Source organism: Manacus candei, unplaced genomic scaffold (assembly GCF_025592945.1).
Source record: "Manacus candei isolate 608988 ecotype Guabito, Panama unplaced genomic scaffold, ASM2559294v1 h1tg000094l, whole genome shotgun sequence".
NCBI lineage: Eukaryota > Metazoa > Chordata > Aves > Passeriformes > Pipridae > Manacus > Manacus candei.
In genome coordinates this window covers 3,890,499-3,911,991 of record NW_026138142.1, presented here as the reverse complement: position 1 = coordinate 3,911,991, position 21,493 = coordinate 3,890,499, and the positions used below count along the sequence as shown (strand labels likewise).

General features: G+C 40.1%; 1 protein-coding gene and 1 long non-coding RNA gene across 3 annotated transcripts in view; both read right to left on the bottom strand.

Moving 5' to 3' along the window:
- LOC127461109 (uncharacterized) overlaps window positions 1-21,493 on the bottom strand; it is a 493,673-nt gene that overhangs the window by 307,018 nt on the left and 165,162 nt on the right. The window lies entirely within an intron of this gene.
- The window catches only part of MINDY4 (MINDY lysine 48 deubiquitinase 4), a 70,527-nt gene that overhangs the window by 38,912 nt on the left and 10,122 nt on the right, over window positions 1-21,493 (bottom strand). The window contains exons 6-13 of one of the 2 annotated variants that reach the window (XM_051768351.1): window positions 12,664-12,722; window positions 12,235-12,344; window positions 11,109-11,225; window positions 7,684-7,772; window positions 3,364-3,465; window positions 2,326-2,389; window positions 1,233-1,298; window positions 907-974 (exon numbers count right to left, since the gene is read on the bottom strand). In XM_051768351.1, the coding sequence (XP_051624311.1) occupies window positions 907-974; window positions 1,233-1,298; window positions 2,326-2,389; window positions 3,364-3,465; window positions 7,684-7,772; window positions 11,109-11,225; window positions 12,235-12,344; window positions 12,664-12,722 (675 nt within the window). The remainder of the gene's footprint in view (window positions 1-906; window positions 975-1,232; window positions 1,299-2,325; window positions 2,390-3,363; window positions 3,466-7,683; window positions 7,773-11,108; window positions 11,226-12,234; window positions 12,345-12,663; window positions 12,723-21,493) is intronic. The other variant, XM_051768352.1, reaches the window with a different exon arrangement.

Here is a 21,493-nt window from a genome sequence, read left to right as displayed (position 1 = left end):
CCTGCAAATGCTTGCTGGGACCTCAGTAGGTGAGCAGCTGATTGTATATCTCAAATTTGGACTAAGTTGCTATTTCCTTTTCCAGACAATGCAGAGAGTTAAGAAATAAAAGCTTACATAAATCAAACTCACACTGCTCTCAAGTGCAGCTGCTCTTTCTGTGTCACTTCTTATTACAAGCTGTCAGGGAACAGTTTTCCCTTTTGCAGATAACTCTTGGAGATTCTCACAAAAGTGGATTTTGACAAGATGAAGAAAGTTTTTCTATTCTGACCCACTGAAATTCACAGTATCACAAAAACACCTTTAATCTGTATGGAAGCACAATTAAATGCAACTGTGCTTGAGCAAACCTCAGTGAGTTTTTAAAAGAGGTTATAATGATTTTCCATTAAAGCTCAGCATATTTATTACACCAATAAACTGAGACCAGATCTGTCATATATTATAGCCATCTAAAAATTAGCTCCCTAATCCATTGTACATCAGCTTTTTCTTATCAGCTTTTTCTTATCATTATCATTCCTGGAGAGACTGGGGCATCACAAGGAAGTTATTCATCCCTACCTAAGACAGATACCTAAACTATGGGAAAGAAATGCCAACAGTCAAGGTAGGGAACACAACAGACATGACACCTAATGCTGAGAGAGAGTAGTTTATATCAGATATGCTGAACTGATCACAACTTAAACAGCATACATATATATATACATATGAAAAGAAAATATTTACAAGAAAAAACAAGATTAAGTGAGTAAATCTGCATAACTTCCCCATATGTATCAGAGTAAACACCAAGAGAGATTAAAAACACCAGAGACTTAATTATATTGTGGGTTCTCCCTCACTTTGCACAGTTTGTTTGCTTTGCAGTTTATGAAACAAGGATGCAAAGACACTCACAGATTGATTGATCTTGATAAGATGACAGACACAGTCAGGAGGATGCACCCACAGGGACCAATTTCGAACTGAAAAAGAAAAGGGCTGGTTTTATTTTGTTTGCTGTGTGTGTTTTTTTGCTCCAATGCTGAAGAAAAGCAAATGGAACTGAAAGCAGAAGGAACTGCTCTCATTTGAGAACTGAATCTGTTGCTGTGCTTCTTAAAATGCAAAAATCTGTCAAAGTGTTTGAAACACTGTTCAGAAGGCATCATATGAGACTGATAGACCCAGAAAGTCTGGCAGCTGAACCCTAACAGGTTTAAGATCTTCTCTATACACAGTACCTGGTGAATGTTCTGCTGAAGAAACACAATCAAGTCTTCATATCTCGTGGCACTGTGTAGTATCAGCTGGGAAGAAATGTAAGAAGAAAAAAAAAAAGTAACTGAAACAATAACTACTCATTTTTATAAACTCAAAGCTGAAATAAAGTACCCAAAACTGGAAAGATTTGAACTAAAAAAACGGAATAAATATCCAATAAAATCTATCTCTTACCGTTGTTACTCTGTAAAATGTTGCATCTCAGCACTTCCTATATTCCGAATTTTTAAATACTGCTTCTTTTTGTGGAACAGACTCTTGGATTCAAATTAAAGCACTGTTTATGTAATGAAAGACAATTCCCAGAAAAAACATAGGAATGCTGCAGCTTTAGAAAGCATAGTAGCTCAGGAGTTTGTACCTATATGGTGAGGCCCCTATAGCAGGTTTATAGGAGAGCACTTACCACAGAGAATACTCCCACAAATATTCTTAATTAACATGAAATTCAGAAGAGCTCACAGATCCAGGCCCTCACTTCTACACTCTTTGCCTATTTTTCCACCTTCAGGTTCTGGCAAACCCATTCCTCCCTTCAGGAGGCCAGTAAAATATTTCCTTAAACCACCAAAGCCTGGCCGATAGCACCACTGCCTGCAAAGCCATCTGAGGGCTTCACGAGGAAACAAGGCATAACTAGAAAAGTTATTTTCCCATTTGGAGCTTCTGGAGGGGGAAAAGAAATGGCAAAGAATTCTGTGTGAGACAAAAAGCAAAGAGTCTCTTCTGATGCTCGTGGTCGTGGTGGTCAACTTGGGAGGACCCACGTTCATTTTTACTGCACATCATCAAAAGTAGGGGCAGTTTATAAGCTTGAAAAGTAGATGGAACAAAAAAGGACTTCAGAGAGTCCAGCTGCCCACAGACACTGGCACAACCCAGAGCCAGACTACAGGATTTTGCTATTTTCAATTGGTTTTTGGATCGTAACTAACTAATTTGAGATAAAAGGTTTTAACACACTAAGAAAGCAATGGAAATCAGATTCATTGGACTAAAAAAGAAAAGCTAGAAAGGGGATATATGGAGAATGTGAGTTACACAGAGCCTTACAGTTTCTAAGATTCCATCTGCCTTGTATTTTCCTATGGGAGTGAACTGTTGTCTTCCTGATGGCCTGAGGAGGATATTCAGACAAAGCTCATGTTAAAAGGAAGAAAATGGCATTAAAGAGAAATCAACATGTTATATGAACTGAATGATTACCCATGTACTATTATTTTAATCATTTTTTTTAAACAGACTTCTTAAAGTAAGTTCATATTACATATTAAATTTCTATCAATGAAGAAAATACTTTACCTGTGCTGTGCTCTCTCAGTTTATTTAATATGAATTACAAGTTTCTCCACACAGAAAGAGGATAAATGCAACTTTAAGATGTTAATGACAGTTTCTACTGAAAAATAATATTAGAGCAATGACATTTAAACAAGTAGAAGAAGATATATAAAATGTCATCACAGAGGAAGCAGTTTTAAGAAGTAAAATATGCAAAATATAATTTGAAATGTCTTTGAATTTGCTGCTTCTATTTCAGGTTTAAGAAGGCTTTCTGTGTCCCAAAGCCTCTCTGTTATTTTTCAGCTATCTGTGTTTATCTAATAAAAGAAATTACTCAGTCTCACAAAACCTGGCTCACTTATAAAAATATCATGCAGGATCCAATACAGCCAAAGCTGGGGATCTAAAAGTTGGATATTTTTGTGTACTAGCAGCCTAATTGCACAGCATAAACTAAGTGGCTAGTAGGCAAATACAGCAAAGGAAACTTAATTTCAGCCATAACAGAATATCCTGCAATATAGGAGAAAGATGCTGCATCTGGAAATACAATTCTTAGTAAAGATTTTGAATGAATCCTACATTCCATTAAATCCACAGGATCTTTCACAGCAATTTCAAAGAATTTTTTCTGTTCTGCCCAAGCTACTGGGAGAGCAGAAATTACACTTTGGATTTCTCCCTAAAAGCCATTTTAGATGGCATAAATGCAGCTGACAAAGCCTTCCTGCTGTGAATTCCGTACATCTGGAACGGACAGGGGTACAGGAGCACTGCCCAGCAATTAAAAATGCTTCTCCTACTCACAGGGCCACGATGGCTTTTTCGTGGCCCCCCGCTCGCCACAGGATGTCTGCGATGGCCATGGTCAGGCACTTGGTCCTGTAAACTTCTGAGGGCTGGAGACAACTGCAGGCCAGGGGAATAAAAGAGAGAGACAAGTTCCAGAACGTGAGGGCAAACAGATTCACGGCAGGTTTGCAGCCAACAGAGCAAAAAGCACTGTTAGAGGCTATTTAGGTGCTGTAATGCCTAATAATGAGGCGAGTTGCCTCAGGAAATCATCATTTAGTTTCTTCATCATCTCAGTTTCTTCTGCTTGTCCAAAAAGAGACAACTTGGATGGCCAAAAACCCTGTGAGTTGAAGAGGAAGATGGTGTTGTTACTGAGGAGACACTCCAGGTATAAAGGTGCAGTTGAATCTGTCCTTCCTCTGAGGATTAAGCATCTGAGATTCCACGGGAGCACTCACTGTGCCCCCCATGTTAAGACTTCTCAGCACCTAAAGAGCTCTCAAGAGGGAGGTGCAATTGAAGTCATCACTGGAATATGGGCTTTCTGAACCATTCTCTGAGGTGAACCAGCTTAAACCTCATTTTAGGCATTTAAGAAGGTACCTTGGATCTCACTGAAGACAATCAGATCCAGTGAATAGAGCCCAACTTCCTCTTTAGATTGCTATAAAACAAACTGGGCACAGTGGGTGGGTCTCTTCTGAAATCAGAAGGAAACCAGATATTTGAAGGAAGTAAATTCACCAAGGTCAAGTGTTAACAGGTGTCTGTTGTATTTTGGGGGGCCTGGATGAGCTCACACTGCTCATAATGATGGTTAGACTGCTGCTGTGGGTACTCAAGCTTGCTGGCCTATGTCTGTATGTTCTATGGCAACACCCTTGTCATACAGGTGAATTTAAGAGATGAAATGCACAATCACTACTTCTAGGACATTAATGTTGAATATGGTGTCTGATTTATAACACATGATTAAAATAAGACTATTATTATCATTAAAAGCAATGGGCAAAAATGAAGAGAAGGTTAAACAAGGTCTGATCAACAACAGGAACTGATTATGCACAGATCTGTAATCACACCCTGACAACTAATCTTGTGAAAGAAACAGATGCTCTTTCAGAGTACATATTTATAATTGGTTGGACAAGAAAACAGGTAAATGTACTTTGGGGAACAATACTGTACTGGTAAAAAATGAGCTAGAGAAACTACTTCAACTTTAAATCTGTAATAAAACTACTTCAATATTCTCTAACACGATGATTTTATGTTTTAAAACAGAATGTTTATGTTTTAAATATGATTTTTAGTTTCCAAAGGCCTTCATACTTAATTTCTTTTGAAGTTTTTTATTACTTAACTCTTGTCAATAAATCTGCACCGTGTTATTACCCACTACTAAACTTTAAAGTACTGTCCGCAATAAACACTAGGCTTGCATGTTTTTTTTTTTTAGTAAGGTGTGCCCCAAAGTGGTGACCTAAAACATCACAGTAAGTGCCCCAGAATTGCTCAGTGGAGCATCACTGCTCCTGAAATATTTTCACTTAGATGTTTTGCTTGGAACTCACAGAGTGATGTGTAAAACTACAGAATGTTTACAGCAGTCTGTTGATCCCAGATATGTAGGAACATTTTTAAAATACATCCTACAAAATGTGTTTTGTGCAGTCTCCTAAAGCCTCCTGTTATTCCAACTTCCTAGAGGTGAATGGAGAAATAAAGGACCAGGAGGCCTAAAAGTCACATCATGGAAAACTGGCAGGTTCAAGAATAAAACCCAACATCCATGAGCCTGAAGAAGTGGCCAAGAGATCCATGACTCTGGGAAGAACCTAACTGGAGTTTTCTCTAGTGGCTTCAAGAATGGCAGTCTTTGAAATTCAGATATCATCAGTCCTAGAGTGTTACCAGCATGGGAGATGATGTCAAAACTTGTTCCCAGCGTTTGAGTAAAAGATCTAATAATTCAAAAGACTAAACAAGAAACATCAAACATCAAAAACTTAAACAGACTTTCAAGTTCAATGTCTGCCTTGAATTTAATGTTCATTTAGAGAATGTTTCCCTCTCTGAAGGATGTGAGATATGAGAAATAATTGGTGAGAGTTTTCAAGTAAAAAAAAAAATATAATCACAACTTTCTCTTATCTCTCCCAGTGTTCAAATACAGACACTCAGAGATCTATAGGAATCACAGCAACTAATTTATGTGTCTGAGAGAGAGAGCAGAGGAAGAAGGAAACATGATAATTATGACCTGAATGTCAAAGAAGCCTGAAGTCAAACACTTAATGTGAAGTGGGTGATAATTTTAAAATCCAGGTTATAATTAGACTGGAATATTAATCTTCTCATTTCAGACTCTGAGACTTCCCTTTCTTTCTGCCAGACTAAGAGTTTCTGCCCATGGCCAGCACACCATAAGAAAAGTTTGTTTATCTCAGGAATAAAAAAAAAAAATTATTTTAAAACTATGTGGATTATAGGAGGGGAAAAATAGGAGGTAAATACTGCCAAGTAAACAGGATAGGTTGGAGCTGGCATGAGCTGGGAGACATAGTTTAAAAAACCTGGCCCAAATCCATTTATTTGGGTGCCACATAATTTTATGACATTTATGATCACTGAACCATACTGAAAGAGGAAAATTAACATCTCTATTTTTATTAGGGATGACCTGAGACACAAAAGGACCAAAGAGCAGATGATCAAAGGCTGTCCTCCAAGCTGAAACGAATTCTTGGTTTTCACAACCAGAAATAATTCTTCTGTGGAGGTTCCTGGTCATAAAATCCAAATATGTACTGAGGTTCTTGAAAGGAAGTTTCTGAGGTTTTACTTTTATGTAAGCAAGAGCCTCACTCTGCCTTCAAAAGCCTCATTACAGTCTGAATTAGAACACTAAAGTTTTGCTAGATAATTTCTGCACTTTTGAGAAGTGTGCTTTAAGTGACTTCAAGGAACAGGCAATTTTCAGGAGATGAATTCCCAGCATCTTGTTTATTTGGCCCTTGTCTCGGGGTCCACAGGCAGTCAGTGCCCATAATAACAAGCAACAGAAATAATACAGTAACAGCAAAACCTGTAGGTTTGTATTCATACTCCAAGCCTGGTTTTCCACATTTTTAATGGTTTACAGGTGTCTTGTACCAGGACTGTGCACTCAGTAGTGCTCCTGAACCTGAACCACCTGGGCCTGGGAATCCTTTGATTAAATGCCAGCTCCCATCCTTGGTGCTGAAGACAAATAATGATGTTCTACAGGAACCTGCTTCTCTCCATTATCAATGAAAAACAGCCCAAACAATGAATTTACATTAAGTGTCAGACAAAACTAAGGAAAATCAACTGAGACCCCGCCACTTTCCCAAGCAGTATAAGCAGAAAAATGGATATTTAAGGCCAAAACTAAATACAGGACGACCATTTTTATATTGTAAGGGAATGAAGTTCAAGAAAGGTCTCACTATGAAAGCTTCTCTTCCGACTAAATTGAGGCCAGGCTAATTGAGGTCACAAATAACACAAGGTGGTGGCAGAATAAACCAGTAAAATTGTTTCCCCTATTTAACATTCAGTTCATATAAAGCACAGGGAAGCTTTGTGGAATTTTTCTTTTGTAATGGACTTAATTTCTTACTGAAAACAGAAGGAAAATACATGAAATCTGGTAATAAAGTAATTTTTTGAGGCAGTATTTTCCAGCAATTCACTGAATAAGCCCTTCTCCTTTAGCAAAGTGACAAGTACATTGATATTATAGCAGTCCAAGCAATTTTCTTGACACTAGCAACACTGAACAATATTCCTTTAAAGTAAGTAGAAAATACACACATGGAATTTAAATTCAAATCCTATTAAGAAGTTTAAATGTGAAAGACCAAACACAGTAGCAATAAAAAAATACAGCTATAACTTCAGTTTTCACCCTCACTGAGATTCTTAGTGTCAAAAACTGGATGAGTTTCATGGTCTTTCAAACCTAGATCACTTTTTATTTGAAATCAAATAGGACCTCGAGGTCAAATAACTTTCATTGGCCTCAACTCAACCTGTTGGGTTTCCATAGAGGTTCTTGGGTTTATCACAAGCAAGAAATTATACAAATAAGACACCAACCTCTAAACTCCTACAGTTGAAAGGGAAGTAAACACAACTAAATCAGATGCTGCTTTCTTTCTCTCTCAGAGACAAAGAGAAGTTCAGTAAATTCAAACCCAAAAGGCTCCTGAGTGGCTGCAGCAGAGAAATAATTTCTTCTTTTATTTTTTTTTTTTTTTTTTACTACTGTATGGAAAATCTTCGTGCTGTCAGTCTCTGACTTACCGGGTGTCTTTATTCCTGTTACTGTCTGCAAAGAGCAGCTGCTGCAGGACACAGGCTTGAACTGCAGCCAGGACTCCACATGGGCCACCCTGAGGGGAATAATGGGACATTCCATGAGGAAAACAATTAGGAGCTGGGGAAAACTTCTGCTTCCATTCAGGCTAAAGACGTCCCTTCATCCCTCTCTTTCCATCCAACGCTTCACAGTTCTCACTCCAATGAAAAGCATTCTTATTAACTGGTTTCATGTTTCCTGCCTGTTTTTCCTGAAAGTACCTAAACACCTGTAACATCAAAGGAAAGGGGATTTTGAAAAATCTGTTCTGTGATTAGGCAAACAAATTAAAGATCTCCTGGTCCTTTCTGAGCCACAGTCTAAGTTCCAGAGAGAAATTAAATCTGAATGGTTTCCAAAGAGCGAAAAGAAGCCTTGCTCTTGTAGCTCCTCTCAGCACTAGGTCTCCCCTTGAGTTCCTGCCTGTATCACTAAACAAAATTCCAGTTTTCAGCACAAGGCAAAAGGCAGCTCTCTCACTGGGGAAGAGAAAGAAAATCAAGGAAGTTTGAACCTTTCAAATTATTAATGTTCCGGGCAGGGAAAAAAAACATAATATTGAGAAATGCCATATTAACTTGAAACCTTATGGAAACAAATTTATAGCCGTTTGGGCTGCAAGGATGGGGAAGGGTCTTGATTTGAAGCTGTGTGAGGACACTGAGGGCACTTGGTGTGTTCAGCTGGAGAAGAGGAGACTGAGGGGAGACCTCACTGCTGTTCCACGGTCCTGGGCAGGGGTAGAGGAGGGGCAGGGACTGAGCTCTGCTCTGGGGGGACCAGGGACAGCACCCAGGGAATGGCTGGAGCTGTGTCAGGGCAAGGTCAAGTTGTATCTCAGGAAAAGTTTCCTCACCCAGAGGGTGGTTGGGCACTGCCCAGGCTCCCCAGGGCAGTGGGCACAGCCCCAAGGCTGCCAGAGCTCCAGGAGGGTTTGGATGATCCTCTCAGGCACAGGGTGTGACTCTTGGGGATGGGCCTGTGCAGGGCTAAGAGTTGGACTTTGATGATCCTTGTGGGTCCCTTCCAACTCAGGATATTCTGTGATTCTATGATTGAAAGACTGTGGGATGTGGCAGCAACATATTTCCTTCTCCTTATGTACTCCCTCATGACCAAGACCTGTTCCTATGGATTAACAACATGTCAGAGACAGCTGCACAAGTTGTCCTGAGAAGCAAATGGTCTGTCCTCTTCTGGCCTAGAAAACTTCATCCAGCACAACTCTCCCTCCCTTGTCAATTAATTCTCTCCCAGGTGCCTCATATCATATTATTTACTCCAGTAGTTTGCTGAGGACACAGAGAACAGCCATCCTTCCTCTGGAATATCCACATGAATGGAGCAGGCTATGCAGGACACAAGACTAACACCACAGATACCACAATGCCAGCCACCAAACTCCTCTCAAAACCCTGGAGAAGAATGAAAAGGGCAGCCAGTACTGCTGTTTTTACACAGCCAAGAGATTTAAGTGATCAGTTTAATTCTCAGGTTGTCCCAACTGCAGCATCGAGCCCAAGGGAATGGGACCTGCAGGTACATTCTGTATGGATCCCAGAAAATAAAAGTCCTGGAATTAGAAAATAGCTTAGATATTGATACCTTCCAGTTTTTCACACTACCCTTCTATAATTACTTACATAACTACTGAGTGAATTATCTGAAATACACTAAGGAAAAAAGCAAGGTTTATTTTAATCCATCAGGAAAAGCCTCCCCAGCAAAAAAAGGAATTATAAGATCTATTCTAAATATCTTCTCATAGCACCACAAAAACGTAACGTGAGAGAGAACCAAACGATTGTTCAGCTGAAAGTAATTTTGGAAGTGAGGAGGAATATATTAATGAGCTGAAACAGTCACATCTAAGCAAAACACCTTTCCTGTCGTGGAATTTATGGTAGGGAATTTAATGGTCAGTGAGTTGCTGGAAGTGATGAGACATCCTTTCTCCAGCAGCACGGTCTGGAAACACCAAAGTAACATCTACTGTGGGCCAGTGAACATTCCTGCCACAGCTCCTTTTGGAGTTTAAATTAACATTTAATATTTTTTTTTCTGCTAGGTTTTCTAAGATAAGCAGCTTTCTTCTGAGATCATCAGCCTAATGAAATATTTAATTAGACAAGGTAAGTTAATTAAACATCTTAATGACATGTTTATTAGCCATTGTCCTCGCCTCAAAGCCTCTCTTCCTCTCATTTCTGTACAATGGTCTCTGCTTCTCTCAGCCCAGATAAAGATTTTCTGCATCAGCACAGAAGCTTGATGAGTGTTTTGTAAAGAGGAGTCTACTCCTTCCCAAGTCTTTATTGAATCCCTCAGCTCCTTGCTCCTGACAGACCACGTGTGTGGACATCCCAGAGGCACATGCAGAGGGTCACAGGGATGACACAAAAGCTTTAAGCTGTGGCTGAGGAGGATCCATTTTTACAGTGGATCTGTTTGATTCTGGAGGCAGCTACGGGAGGGGGTGCTGTGCATCAGCCAGCTGAGAAACCAGGCTGACCAAACACAGAGCAGAAGGGGGGTTTGAAGCATTGAAGCCTCAGTCTGTAAGAGTCAGAAGCCCAGGTAGGGCTGACAAGACCAGATAAGAGTCCCCCCCCACTAAATGCCCTGACCAGGGAGATCTTTATTAGCACCAAAAATTTCTATGGATTGGGTAGATGCTTCCACCACAGGGAGCTGCTGGGGATTTCAGATTTGTGCACTCGGTGGATGATGGCAGGGAACTGATGAAAACCTTGGTTCAGGGAGGAGCTGGCATCTTGTGGCTGCAGGCCAGAATTACAGAGACATGGCTGCAAAGGAGGTGAGCTCACCAGCAGTCCCAGCGTCCCAGTGACACTGCAAGGGCATTTGTTCCCTTTTATTTTAGGAATGAGCCTCAACATTTGACCCCCATACCTTTAGGAGGCAAAAATCTCCTTGTGACTTCCCAGGCACTGCAGGAAATTCTCACTACATCTCATTTTGAGGCAGATCAAGCTCCATCTCAGATTTGTTGAACATTGCCCCCACATATCATTTTTCTCTTGAACTCCACCCTTGATTTAAGCTCTTTTATTCTTTTATAACCACTAGCTTTCAGCTGCAGTGGCTTGTCTTCCTCTCTGTGAATAACTCCCCATCACACACACACACACATACACACTTTCTGCAGCTACTCCACGTTTCCCTCAGAAACACCCCATCCATCTCAAGTCTCCTACCAAGACTTGCCAAGGTGACATAATCCAGTGGTAACAAGACAAATTAAAGAGAAGAGCCTTCAGAAGACTCATGTTTTCACTGCTGAAACACATAGCCTTTGTAAACTCAGTGTAAAAAGCAGAGTTCAGTGTAAGGAAGTCACTTACTGTACCTTTTTCTGCACAATGCCATATTTTAACTGTGGTATATTGCTAAATGTAAAACTCTGGATTTTCCATTCTTCACTGAAGCAACAAAGACTAGAGCCAAACAAAAGGTTTTTTAATTCCTATAAAAGAAAGGAAAAAGTTTTCATTTCAAAAACAAATCCAAAACAGGGGTACTTTTTCTTGCAGTAATTTGTAGAAAAGAAAGGAGGAGTGTGGAAGGGTAATGACTAATTCCCTATAACCACACTCTTCTGTTTTATCCATACTGTAAATAGCAACACTCCAATGAAAAGGAGCAATATTTTCCTTTTCCTGCTATATTCCTTCCACTCATAATGCTGTGAGCTGCTCAGCATTGGAAAATATTTATGTATAATGTCTGGGGCACAGCTTCCCATGAAAGCATTACAGAATATTCCCTGAAATTTAACAGCTGGAGAGCAACATCTACTAATGGTTAGACTAGAGAGAAGAGGACCCTGTGGGACACAGTGTAGGGAAAGGAAGCCCATTTTGCCTGTCAAAGTTGCTGATATGAGATAAATGTTAATTAAATGTAAAAAGTAAAGGTGAGTAAATAAGAACAGTCAACTCAATGTTGGTACAGTTACTCGAAACTCACTGATTTAGAATAAAATTGGAAGACACAATCATTATATTTTTTCTCTTTTTCTCCCTCTGTCTGAATGGGATGGAAAACATTAGAAGTATTTATGGTTCCATCTCTGCTCAAAATTGGGAAGATGAGCAAGGGAGAAAGAGTGATAGAGGAATAATAAGCTCATTCTGAACCACTGTCATCTGAAAGGACTGGAGAACAAGCCCAATAAATGACTAGAGGCATTAAGAAAACAACACAAGCTTCGTTAATTAAAGCTATTATCTGTGCTTCAGGTGGGCTGATGCATCCTGCCATGCTCTCCTGGTATTTTTATGAACGTTTGGATAGGCATCCCTAAATTACTCTGTCCCCTGAACACCACATAAGGAATATAATCAGGAATACAGCACATGTTCAATCCCACATAAATATACAACACAGAGAAACCCACTGCAGCTTTGGGCAACTTAACTGAAAAACATTCTCACACACCTATTTGCATTTACCATCATAATTATTAGCCTTACTTTTGCAAGGGAAATATCAATTGCCTTGGATACTATTTGAAGCAGGTACAGTGTTGAAAGGTCTGGGTTCTTATTAATTTCTCCAGTTGTTTCTTCATCCTCAACATTGACTGAAGGAAAGAAAAATCATATAATGTGTTGGATGACAAAAATTGCTTCTTCCAGCACACTCAGTGCCAGGAGGTCACCAATATGAAAATTAACACATTGTCATCCATCTTCATAAAAAGGAAAATACAGTTTTAGCCAGAAAGGACAAATAGAAATACATGAGCCAGACTTTGTCTGATTAATATTAATGACTTCTTTTCCCACCCTTACCCAAGAAGTTAATAGAAAATGCAATTAAAAGTAGTTACAAAAGAAGCAACTTGGTCATAGCTGCTCTGAAGAATATGATGGCAAAAGACAAACTGAAACTCAACTTACCTAATTCTAGGACTTCTTTCATCTGGTCTTCTTTACAGCCAGTGGATGTTGGAGACTTCCTACATGAAAATTAAACAAATAAACGAATGACTAAATGTTCGCTTTTAATGAGAAAAGTTGTTTGAATAATTAATAAGAAATATGGGGCATTCCCACACAAGCATATAGTTTTTAGTGGGGTGTGTGTATATATATGGCCTAAGAAATAAATGGTTTTAGAACAAAACCTTTTTCAGTGTAAGAAAGCTGAACTCCAGGAGTTCATGAGGAAGAACAGCCAGGATGGAGCAATACCCTGTAATGGGTTTGGGATTTCAGTCCTGCTTCAATACATCAGTTTCATTTCATTCCTGATTTGAGGATCAGATCATAAAACAAAATTTACATCCCTGAAAGGGATCAGGATAAGATTCAAGTTAGAAATTAAACTACTAGAAACATCCAAAGAATAGAAGTGGAAATAGGTGTTGGACTGGCTCCTTTACCGGGGTAATTTTTTATCCACTAATAAGTAGCAGTTCTTCAACTGCTCTCATGGTTTAATTTTATATTACATTATTAACAGGTTAAAATTCCTATGAATAAGTGTTAAAAGGACCGAGCATTTAAACTTGGCTGTGAAGTCAGAACTGAAATAGAATGTTAGATTTTCGGAGATGAGGTGGGTTTATTCTTCCTGTTGAATTTATCCCAAAATTAATTCAGAACCAAGGAAAAGTTTCAAATAACTATTTCTAAAAATGGCCTTTTTTTTTTTTCCCAGAAAGCAATACTGTTTCATTGGCCTTTGCTTTGGAAAAAAGGTATTGCACTGACAGTCCTTTCAAAAATAGTATGGAATCATTTCCTCAGCAACATTCTTTGTATGCACAATAATATTACAGTAACAACTGCTGTCATATCACATACTTTCCATCAACTTAATTTCCTTTTCAGTGTATGAAAGACTAATAAAAATGGAACACAGACATACCACACTCAGGATTTGCCCAGTTTAAAAGCATTTTGGCCCCTTTCTCGTCGATAGTATTTGATACTATAAGAACACAAACACTTCTCTTTTTATCTATAAATAAGTTAAAAAATTTTATGCAAGGAAATGTGGGTGGCCCAATTCAGGAAAGGTAGAATGGAAGTGAATCACCCATGTTCTAGGGACCTGAGGTAAAAATAAATAGGATGCCCAGGAGGTCAGTATAAATGAGAGGTCTGAGAGTAAATTTGTACAGTGACACACAAGTAGCATTGAGCTCCCAGTGAACATTCCAGTACTTATAATGTGATACAGAATTTAATAGAGCTGACTATTTTACAGTGGTACATTTTATAACACAATCAGATCTCCCCGTGCAGTTTCCTAAAACTGAGTTTCAGCTGAGATTTCTTTTTGCCAGGTATTTTCATCTCTCCAGGCCAGGGAAAGGATCTCAATGACACTAAATTTGCCAATATAATGTTTTTCAGCCATCTTATGTCATTTAACTGCACTTAGGCATAACGAAAATCCACATTTTTGTTTTGTCTGAGGTTGTATGCTATCCTCTGTTCTTTCCCAGAGGATAATGTGGTTCCTCCTACATCAAGCAATTTCTATCTAGTTTTGCAAGAGTTCTTTACACCTTTCAAGGCCAGGCTGGAAGGGGCTTGGAGCAACCTGGGCTAGTGGAAGGTGTCCCTGCCCATGGCAGGGGGTGGAATGAGATGGTCTTTAAGACCCCTTCCAACCCAAACCATTCTGTGATTCTATGATTTTGACACTTAATGCTGCACTACAAATTCCAGCTCCCTCTCTGGCCTCAGTTTCTGCTGGTTTGGGTATCCTATAGATACTGTACCATATCTCCTTGCTTCATTAGATGTCCTGGATACCTGAAGAGTCCCAAATAGCACTATGGCCCTATGTTTAGGCACGTGGATCACTCCCTACATCAAATTAGCACTCTTGATTCACTGCTGCCCAAAACACTTCTCCTTGGCAGTGTTTCATGTGAAAATACTTATAAATAACGATACAGTCATGGTACAATTCACATACAGCTCACCTGGCACCAGTTTTTGTAATGTTATTGCTCTCTGGCAAGTCCAAAAGATGTTGGATCTACCCCCATTCCAGGAAGAACCCAGCCCAGGACACAAAGCGCTTTGAATTCTCCGGGCTGAGAATTCCCACCAGGCTGAGGAAAGCGCTGACATCCAAGATTGATGTCGGGTGTTTTCTGGTTAAGTGGGGTATTTTTGCAGGTGTAGGTTCCCTCCTTGAGGAGAACTTGCGTTTCTCCAAACAGCCAGGACGTTTATTGCAATTTCCACGTCAGCAGGTGGTTACTGCGCCAGGAAAATTTATTGTGCGCGTCAAAACCATGCGGTGAGAACGCTTAGGAAGGGGGAAGTCGTCCCTCATGGCAGGAAAATGGGACAGGAAGAAAATATGCTTCATTCTAAACATACTATACAGCACTTTCTCTAAATATTTGAACATTCCTATGTGACCTCCATGCATTGCAGAAAAGCTAATTTACACAGAGGAGCTGAAGTCGCAGAGAAGGAACTTCTTGGCACAATAATGGAAGTACATTCCACTATTTCCTATTTACACCGACATACACAAGAGGGCAAATAAACAAAGGGGCTTAAAAAATAAACACTGGGCAGCAGTGACTGTTGTGGTAAAACTTATTTTCACTGGCTGATTACAACAGCTTTTCTACTGGATGTATATGTCTTATGCCACATACAGACACATCCAATATTCTTGGAATAGTAAGATCTGGAGAGAAGGTAAGAAAAAATTAACTTCTATTACTACCTGCAAAAGGGTAAAAAAGGCCACTCAATGTGATGCAGCTTTGGGGCATGATTATAAAAACAGAATTATTAAAAGCAAATGTAAAGATGTAAAGGACATGAACACTACCAATGCCAGGCAATACATTTCTATGGGAAAAAAGCCTTTTAAATAAATTCTGCCATGTTTGCAAGTCTGGCTGGCAAAAGTAACAGAGGTCAGACACTTAATTTCTCCAAATTTCATTTTTAGTGAAGACCTGTATCTGCACATTAGCGGTATGAAAAGCTAATTTGTGAGCAGGTGGCTCATTGACAGACATAAAACAGGTAAATGAAAAACATGTCATTGAAAAAGGTCACTTCTAACAGGAATAGATTCTCACACACGAATAAGTGTCGTGCTGAATTTTATTAACTGTAGTGACAACTCAAAACCTTTGCTGATAAGGTTTGTACATACAAATAAAATTATTATAATCACAGGTTGAGCTACAGGATGGTTTGAAATGCCTGATGAGTTGGGCTCACCTGAACAGAACACTCTTCCACAGGCTATGAATGAATATTTATCTCCATCTACAAAACCAGACTTACTATAACAAAAGTGGAGCTTCTTTGTTCATACTGTGCTCTACCAAAGGTTTTGGGGTGTAACACCCCCACACTGGACTTTTCAGGGATCACAGTACCACCCCTGTGAACTGACCATTATATTATATATAACTGACCAAATGGTTGCCAGCAAAATAAACAGGTATCACTGAAATAAAACATGGAGATAAAATTCCAACAAATAAAACTGGATAGCAGCTGAGACACTACACAAAGCACTCAGAAGGGTTTCCAGATTTCAACACTCAACCAATTCACATCTGTGGAGGTAAAGAGCCCTCTGCTCTGTTGACCACACATAAAGCACCCACACCCTGTTTGGCTTTGACCTTCAGCTTTTAGGCCATTTATTTTTAAGGATGTGGAATATTCGTGGCCTTCGATTTCCTGTCAGAAACCTCAGATTTTTATCAGCCCAAACCACTGTAACCTGAGAGGTATTAGCAAAAAATAAAAATAAAAAATTCCTGAAAGCTATTAACAACTGTTAAACTGGAAGATAAAAGCTCACACTGAGGGTGGGGTAGTTCTCTTACTTCTTTTTTCTCTTATCTCATTTTATTATAAAAAAAAAGGTGAACACAGATAACAGCAAGGGTGAGCACATGTCACTGCAAGGAGAGATCTGACCTCCTGGGAAAAGAATCTTAGGAAGAGGAGGACAAAAATTCCTTGTGCTACCTGCAAACAACTGATTGTTTTTTAAGGTTGGAAGGGACCTTGAAGTTCATCCAGTTCCACCCCCTGCCATGGGCAGGGACACCTTCCACTAGACCAGGTTGCTCCAAGCCCTGTCCAACCTGGCCTTGGGCACTTCCAGGGATGGGGCACCCACAGCTTCTCTGGGCAACCTGTGCCAGGGCCTCACCACCCTCACAAGGAACAATTTCTCCCTAATATCCAATCTAAACCTGTCCTCTTTCAGTTCAAAGCCATTCCCCTTGTCCTGTCACTCCATGCCCTTCCCTAAAGTCTGTCTCCAGCTCTTTTGGAGCTTCTTCATGCACTGAAAGGCCGCAGTAAGTTTTCCCCAGAGCCTTTTCCTCTCCAGGCTGAATAAACCAAATTATTTCAGCTTTTCCTCTTAGGAGAGGTGCTCCATCACTCTAATCATCTTCATGGCCTCCTCTGGACTCATTCCAATAAGTCCATGTCCTTCCTACACCAGGGACCCTAGGGCTGGATGCAGCACTCCAGGTGGAATACATGCTGCTTCCTACCATGTTCCCCCTGGAGCTGGTGTGTAGACACAGTGAATGGAAATGATGTGAAACTCTATCAGTGAAAAAGGAGGTCGACTGTCTGTTCCTGCCTCACATCTGAGAAGATCCAAAGTCCCTCTATGTGTGCACAAACAAGGCAAATCCTCAACTGACTGACTGCATTTTAGGCAACGGGCTGGACCCTTCCAGATTTACATCCTTTCCAAAAATAAAGAAATGATACAGGAGCCATTTGTCACTTCCAGTAATTGCAAAGTGCTTCTTCCTATGGGGTGCTGGAAAAATACTGAAAGGGCAATTGGAACCCCCCCCAGATGTTACACCGCAGGCTCCCATGCCATAAATCCACTGGCACAGCACAAAAGTCGCAATAGTTTACAACTTTTATTTTATTTTAGCTTCTTTTTTCCGGTCCAACCATTATGTTACAAAAGGTGTTATGCAACTCCAGATACTTGAAGGTTTTCACTCCTGAGTGATTTGCCAACCTCTGCCTCTTTTCATTAAACCCATATTCCCCAAAGATGAGCCCAAAGTTTTGGAATTCCAATTGCAAGGGTCAAATAAAGACTTACTCCCAGGAGTAAGGGAAAGGAGTAAGGGAAGCAAAATCCCTCCAGGAGGGTTTGAGTGTCTCTGGGAAGGTGTGAGTGCTCTGTTCTCACCCTGCTTCCTGCCTCCAGAGCCACACCAAAGCTCTGACGAAAGCCTGAGATGATGCCAGGTGTGGCTTAAGGACAATGCCTGGTGCTATGGACAGATCCCAGACAAAGGTGGAAGGAAACAGGCAAAGGGAATTTACTCTTAGGCTGCTCCAACCCCGCATTCCTTTCCATCCTTTTATCTGAAATGTTGCACTCTGACTAAACTCTCATTTCCTAGAAATGCCACCGTTGCCCGATACATCCTCTTCCTCTCCTAGTGGGAAAAATGGAATTAATTCCTCAGATGTTGCTCACACACACTGAGGATGCTGGAAGATGCTGGAATTAGTGAGGTTTTTCTGGCTGATTTTAAACAGGATGTAGCTTATCACTCCATGGCCATGTGAGCTCAGGCCTCATTCCACACAACAGGCTCTCAAGGCGATGAGGACTTTTAGGAGCTGCTCAGCAGCCCCCAGGACCAAAGCTTTATTACTTCCCAAATTGCCAGGTATTATTTTAGACAAAGCCATCTCATCTAACACACCAATTTCATACATAACACTGAAATATTATGACCCACACTACAGTATTCACTATTCCTAGAAAACCTACTTTTACACCAAAACGCACGGTAGGAAAGACTGGAGCCAACCACAGCTGCTGGGTAGATAGTGTACATTACACAACTTTGCTGGAACTAATTTTTCCTTTGAGTTGGAAATTCAATTTTATATTAAAAAAAAAAGTATTAAATCTGGAATGTTGATTAGGATTCCTCATGAAATGCGATATTCATTTATTAACCTTGAACAGAACCGTATTTTCCCGTTTCAGTGTGTCAGGACTTATCATCAGTGCAGCCCAGAAACCTCCTTGTTTGTGCTCTGCTTTGTTGCTTTATGCTGACTGAGGGAACATCAAATCCTGCTCTGGACTTGCTCAGAAACTCATGGCCAGTGTTCTCTGCCAATGTTCTAATGCAGATCAGCTCAGCTTGTGGCTGGGAATGATGAAGCATAAAAATGTGTGAAAGGATCTTCACAGTTTTAGGCACCCAACCATCTATAACTGACAGGTATTGGCTTGGTCATCACCCAGAAAATAAGCTCTTTTATTCCTGTTAAGAACAGAAAGCACGAATATTAATCCTTTAAGGACCATAACACTTTCAAAATAATACTCTGAAAGAGTTATGGTCCTTAAAATATTTATATAATAATATTTTGAAAGTGTCGGATACCTAAAAGAATAATAAAAAAAAATCCCAACCCTGAATATATTTTTAAAGGATTTTAAGGATTTCTTTGAAGAAGATTAGTATTTTGTAGCTCTAAGGATTTCCTATCTCCACAGAAGAAGAGTTTTCAGGGACTCTTTTTTTGGAACATATGAAAGAGAAAAGGCAGAATTTTCCACAACACAATGTGTTCACCTGCACTGGTCTCCAGTAATGAAGAAGAAATCCATAGGTGGTTCAGAAAGCAAGTAAAGCCATTTACTCCTTGTCAGTCTTAGAAATTAGAGAGTTGAAGGGAGGTATATTTTCCATAGGAACACATTAAATACATGGAGGAAATACAAAACAACTCAATAAAACCTAACAGAAAAAAACAATAGAAAAATTCAGAACAGGAAAGATAAAAGCACAGGCAGGCAATACAAGCTTTAGACAAAAAGTGCCTAAAGGAACATGAAAAATATTTGGAGTATTTTAACAGAGGTGAACATGTAGCAAGAAACAGAAACATCAGCCAAACATCAACTTTAGCTATGGATAACAGGATAGAAAAAAGCAAATGCAAGGTGTATATAACAGAAAATTTCCTTATAATAAGGACTGCTAGAAACTGGAATATATTATCAGGGGAGAGGTGTCACTTGAGTCATTTAACACTGGACTAGACAAAACCTGGAAAAAGTATTACAGCAAATACATATATATAGTAATGATTAATCTGCCATAGAAAGAAATGACCTTAAAAGGTCTTTTCCATCTTTAATTTCTAAGATTCTGCGAAATATGAGCAATTCCCTAACCCAACCCTACTTGTGTTAGAATGCAGAGCACTGCTAGAAAAAGGCTCATCACCAAACAGTGAGGGATATTTTGGGAACGGGAAGCACTTAACAGTGCCCAGCTAAGGTGAACTCAGTTGAGACACTAATGCAGGAAGAGAAACCCTGGCTCTGAACTCGCTGGCACTCGCGTTCCTGGTGGTGGAGATGAAGTGCATCATCAGAGATACTCAGGTTTTGGTTGGAAACGGGATCTGAAGCCAAGCTCCACAGTCATAAACCAGTCCCTGCTGTCTGAAATATCCATCTGTCCTGGCAGACTGCTGGAAGGAAACCACGAGCTCACAGTGAGTTTGCAGCCAAGGCTGATGGCACGGCAGAGGAGGGGATGGCAGACGCAGTCAGGGGGACAGGATAAGAAGGGTTCACTGTCAAAGGATGAGTGGAGAATTAATTATCCTCCCTGCTCCTGAAACTGTGTCACAGATCTCTTTGGACAATGGGATCCACTGCTTTATCCTTTTGCTCCTTAATGGCAGGGGGAAATTTTTGTTCTGAGGTAACGATATTCCCAATTCTCTGTGCCTCTCCGACAGCCATCCCCTCTGAATTTCTCAGAAATTGGCAAGATATCCTTAACTTCAGGTCCTGATTGCAAAGCCCTTTTGTTCCCTTGGGTCTCTGATTCCAGTTTTACACTTTTTTTCTTCTTTCAGTGCTCTGATTCTAGTTTTTACACTATTTTTCTTAGAATTAGAGGAGGGAATTTACTTGAGTTTATACACGAAAACTAGAAGTTCAAGCATCACATTCTTAAGGACCAGAAGTGAGATGGAGCTGTACAGACAACATCTGCCCATCTAACTCAGCAAAAGGTGGTTCCACCACCCTGCAGAACTGCAGGGGACCAGAACAGGTTTACACATTTAGAAACTATTCAGCTGAAAACTGGAGGGTTTCCACAGCACCACCACACCTTGCACTGAGAGGATTAAGGGGCATGGAAAATTAGGAGAGCACTTCAGAGGCTGCAGAGGCAACAACTGCAACACATCTCTGTAGCTGAGGTAGAAGAACTGTTTCCCCATGGCTGTGGAGTGGGTTTTCTTGCCTTCCTCAATTTTATTTTCTCAAGGCATGAAAGGGGAAAATCTTGACCTTCTAATACCATGTAGCCTTCCCAAATGACTCATTATTCACACTGTTTTTTACTGGAAAAGTAATAGAAAGTCTTTAATCCAGGGACAGTCATCAACTTCAACACCCATTTATTTTTTTACAGTTCCTGAAGATCATAAATTCATTGCACTACAGATCCTTGTTCTTTATTCTGTGTGCTCAGGTTAGTGATAAACACTCCCCTCCTGTAGGGGATTTGGATTAAGGAAAATCACAGATGGATTTAGGTTGGAAGGGACGTCTGGAGGTCACCTGGTCCAAGCCCTGCTCCAGAGATGGTTAACCCCACCTCTAGATTCTAAAGGTGACAGAGAACCTTCCCTCACTGCCCTTCAAGGCTGTGCCCAGGCTAAAAAACTCAGCAGA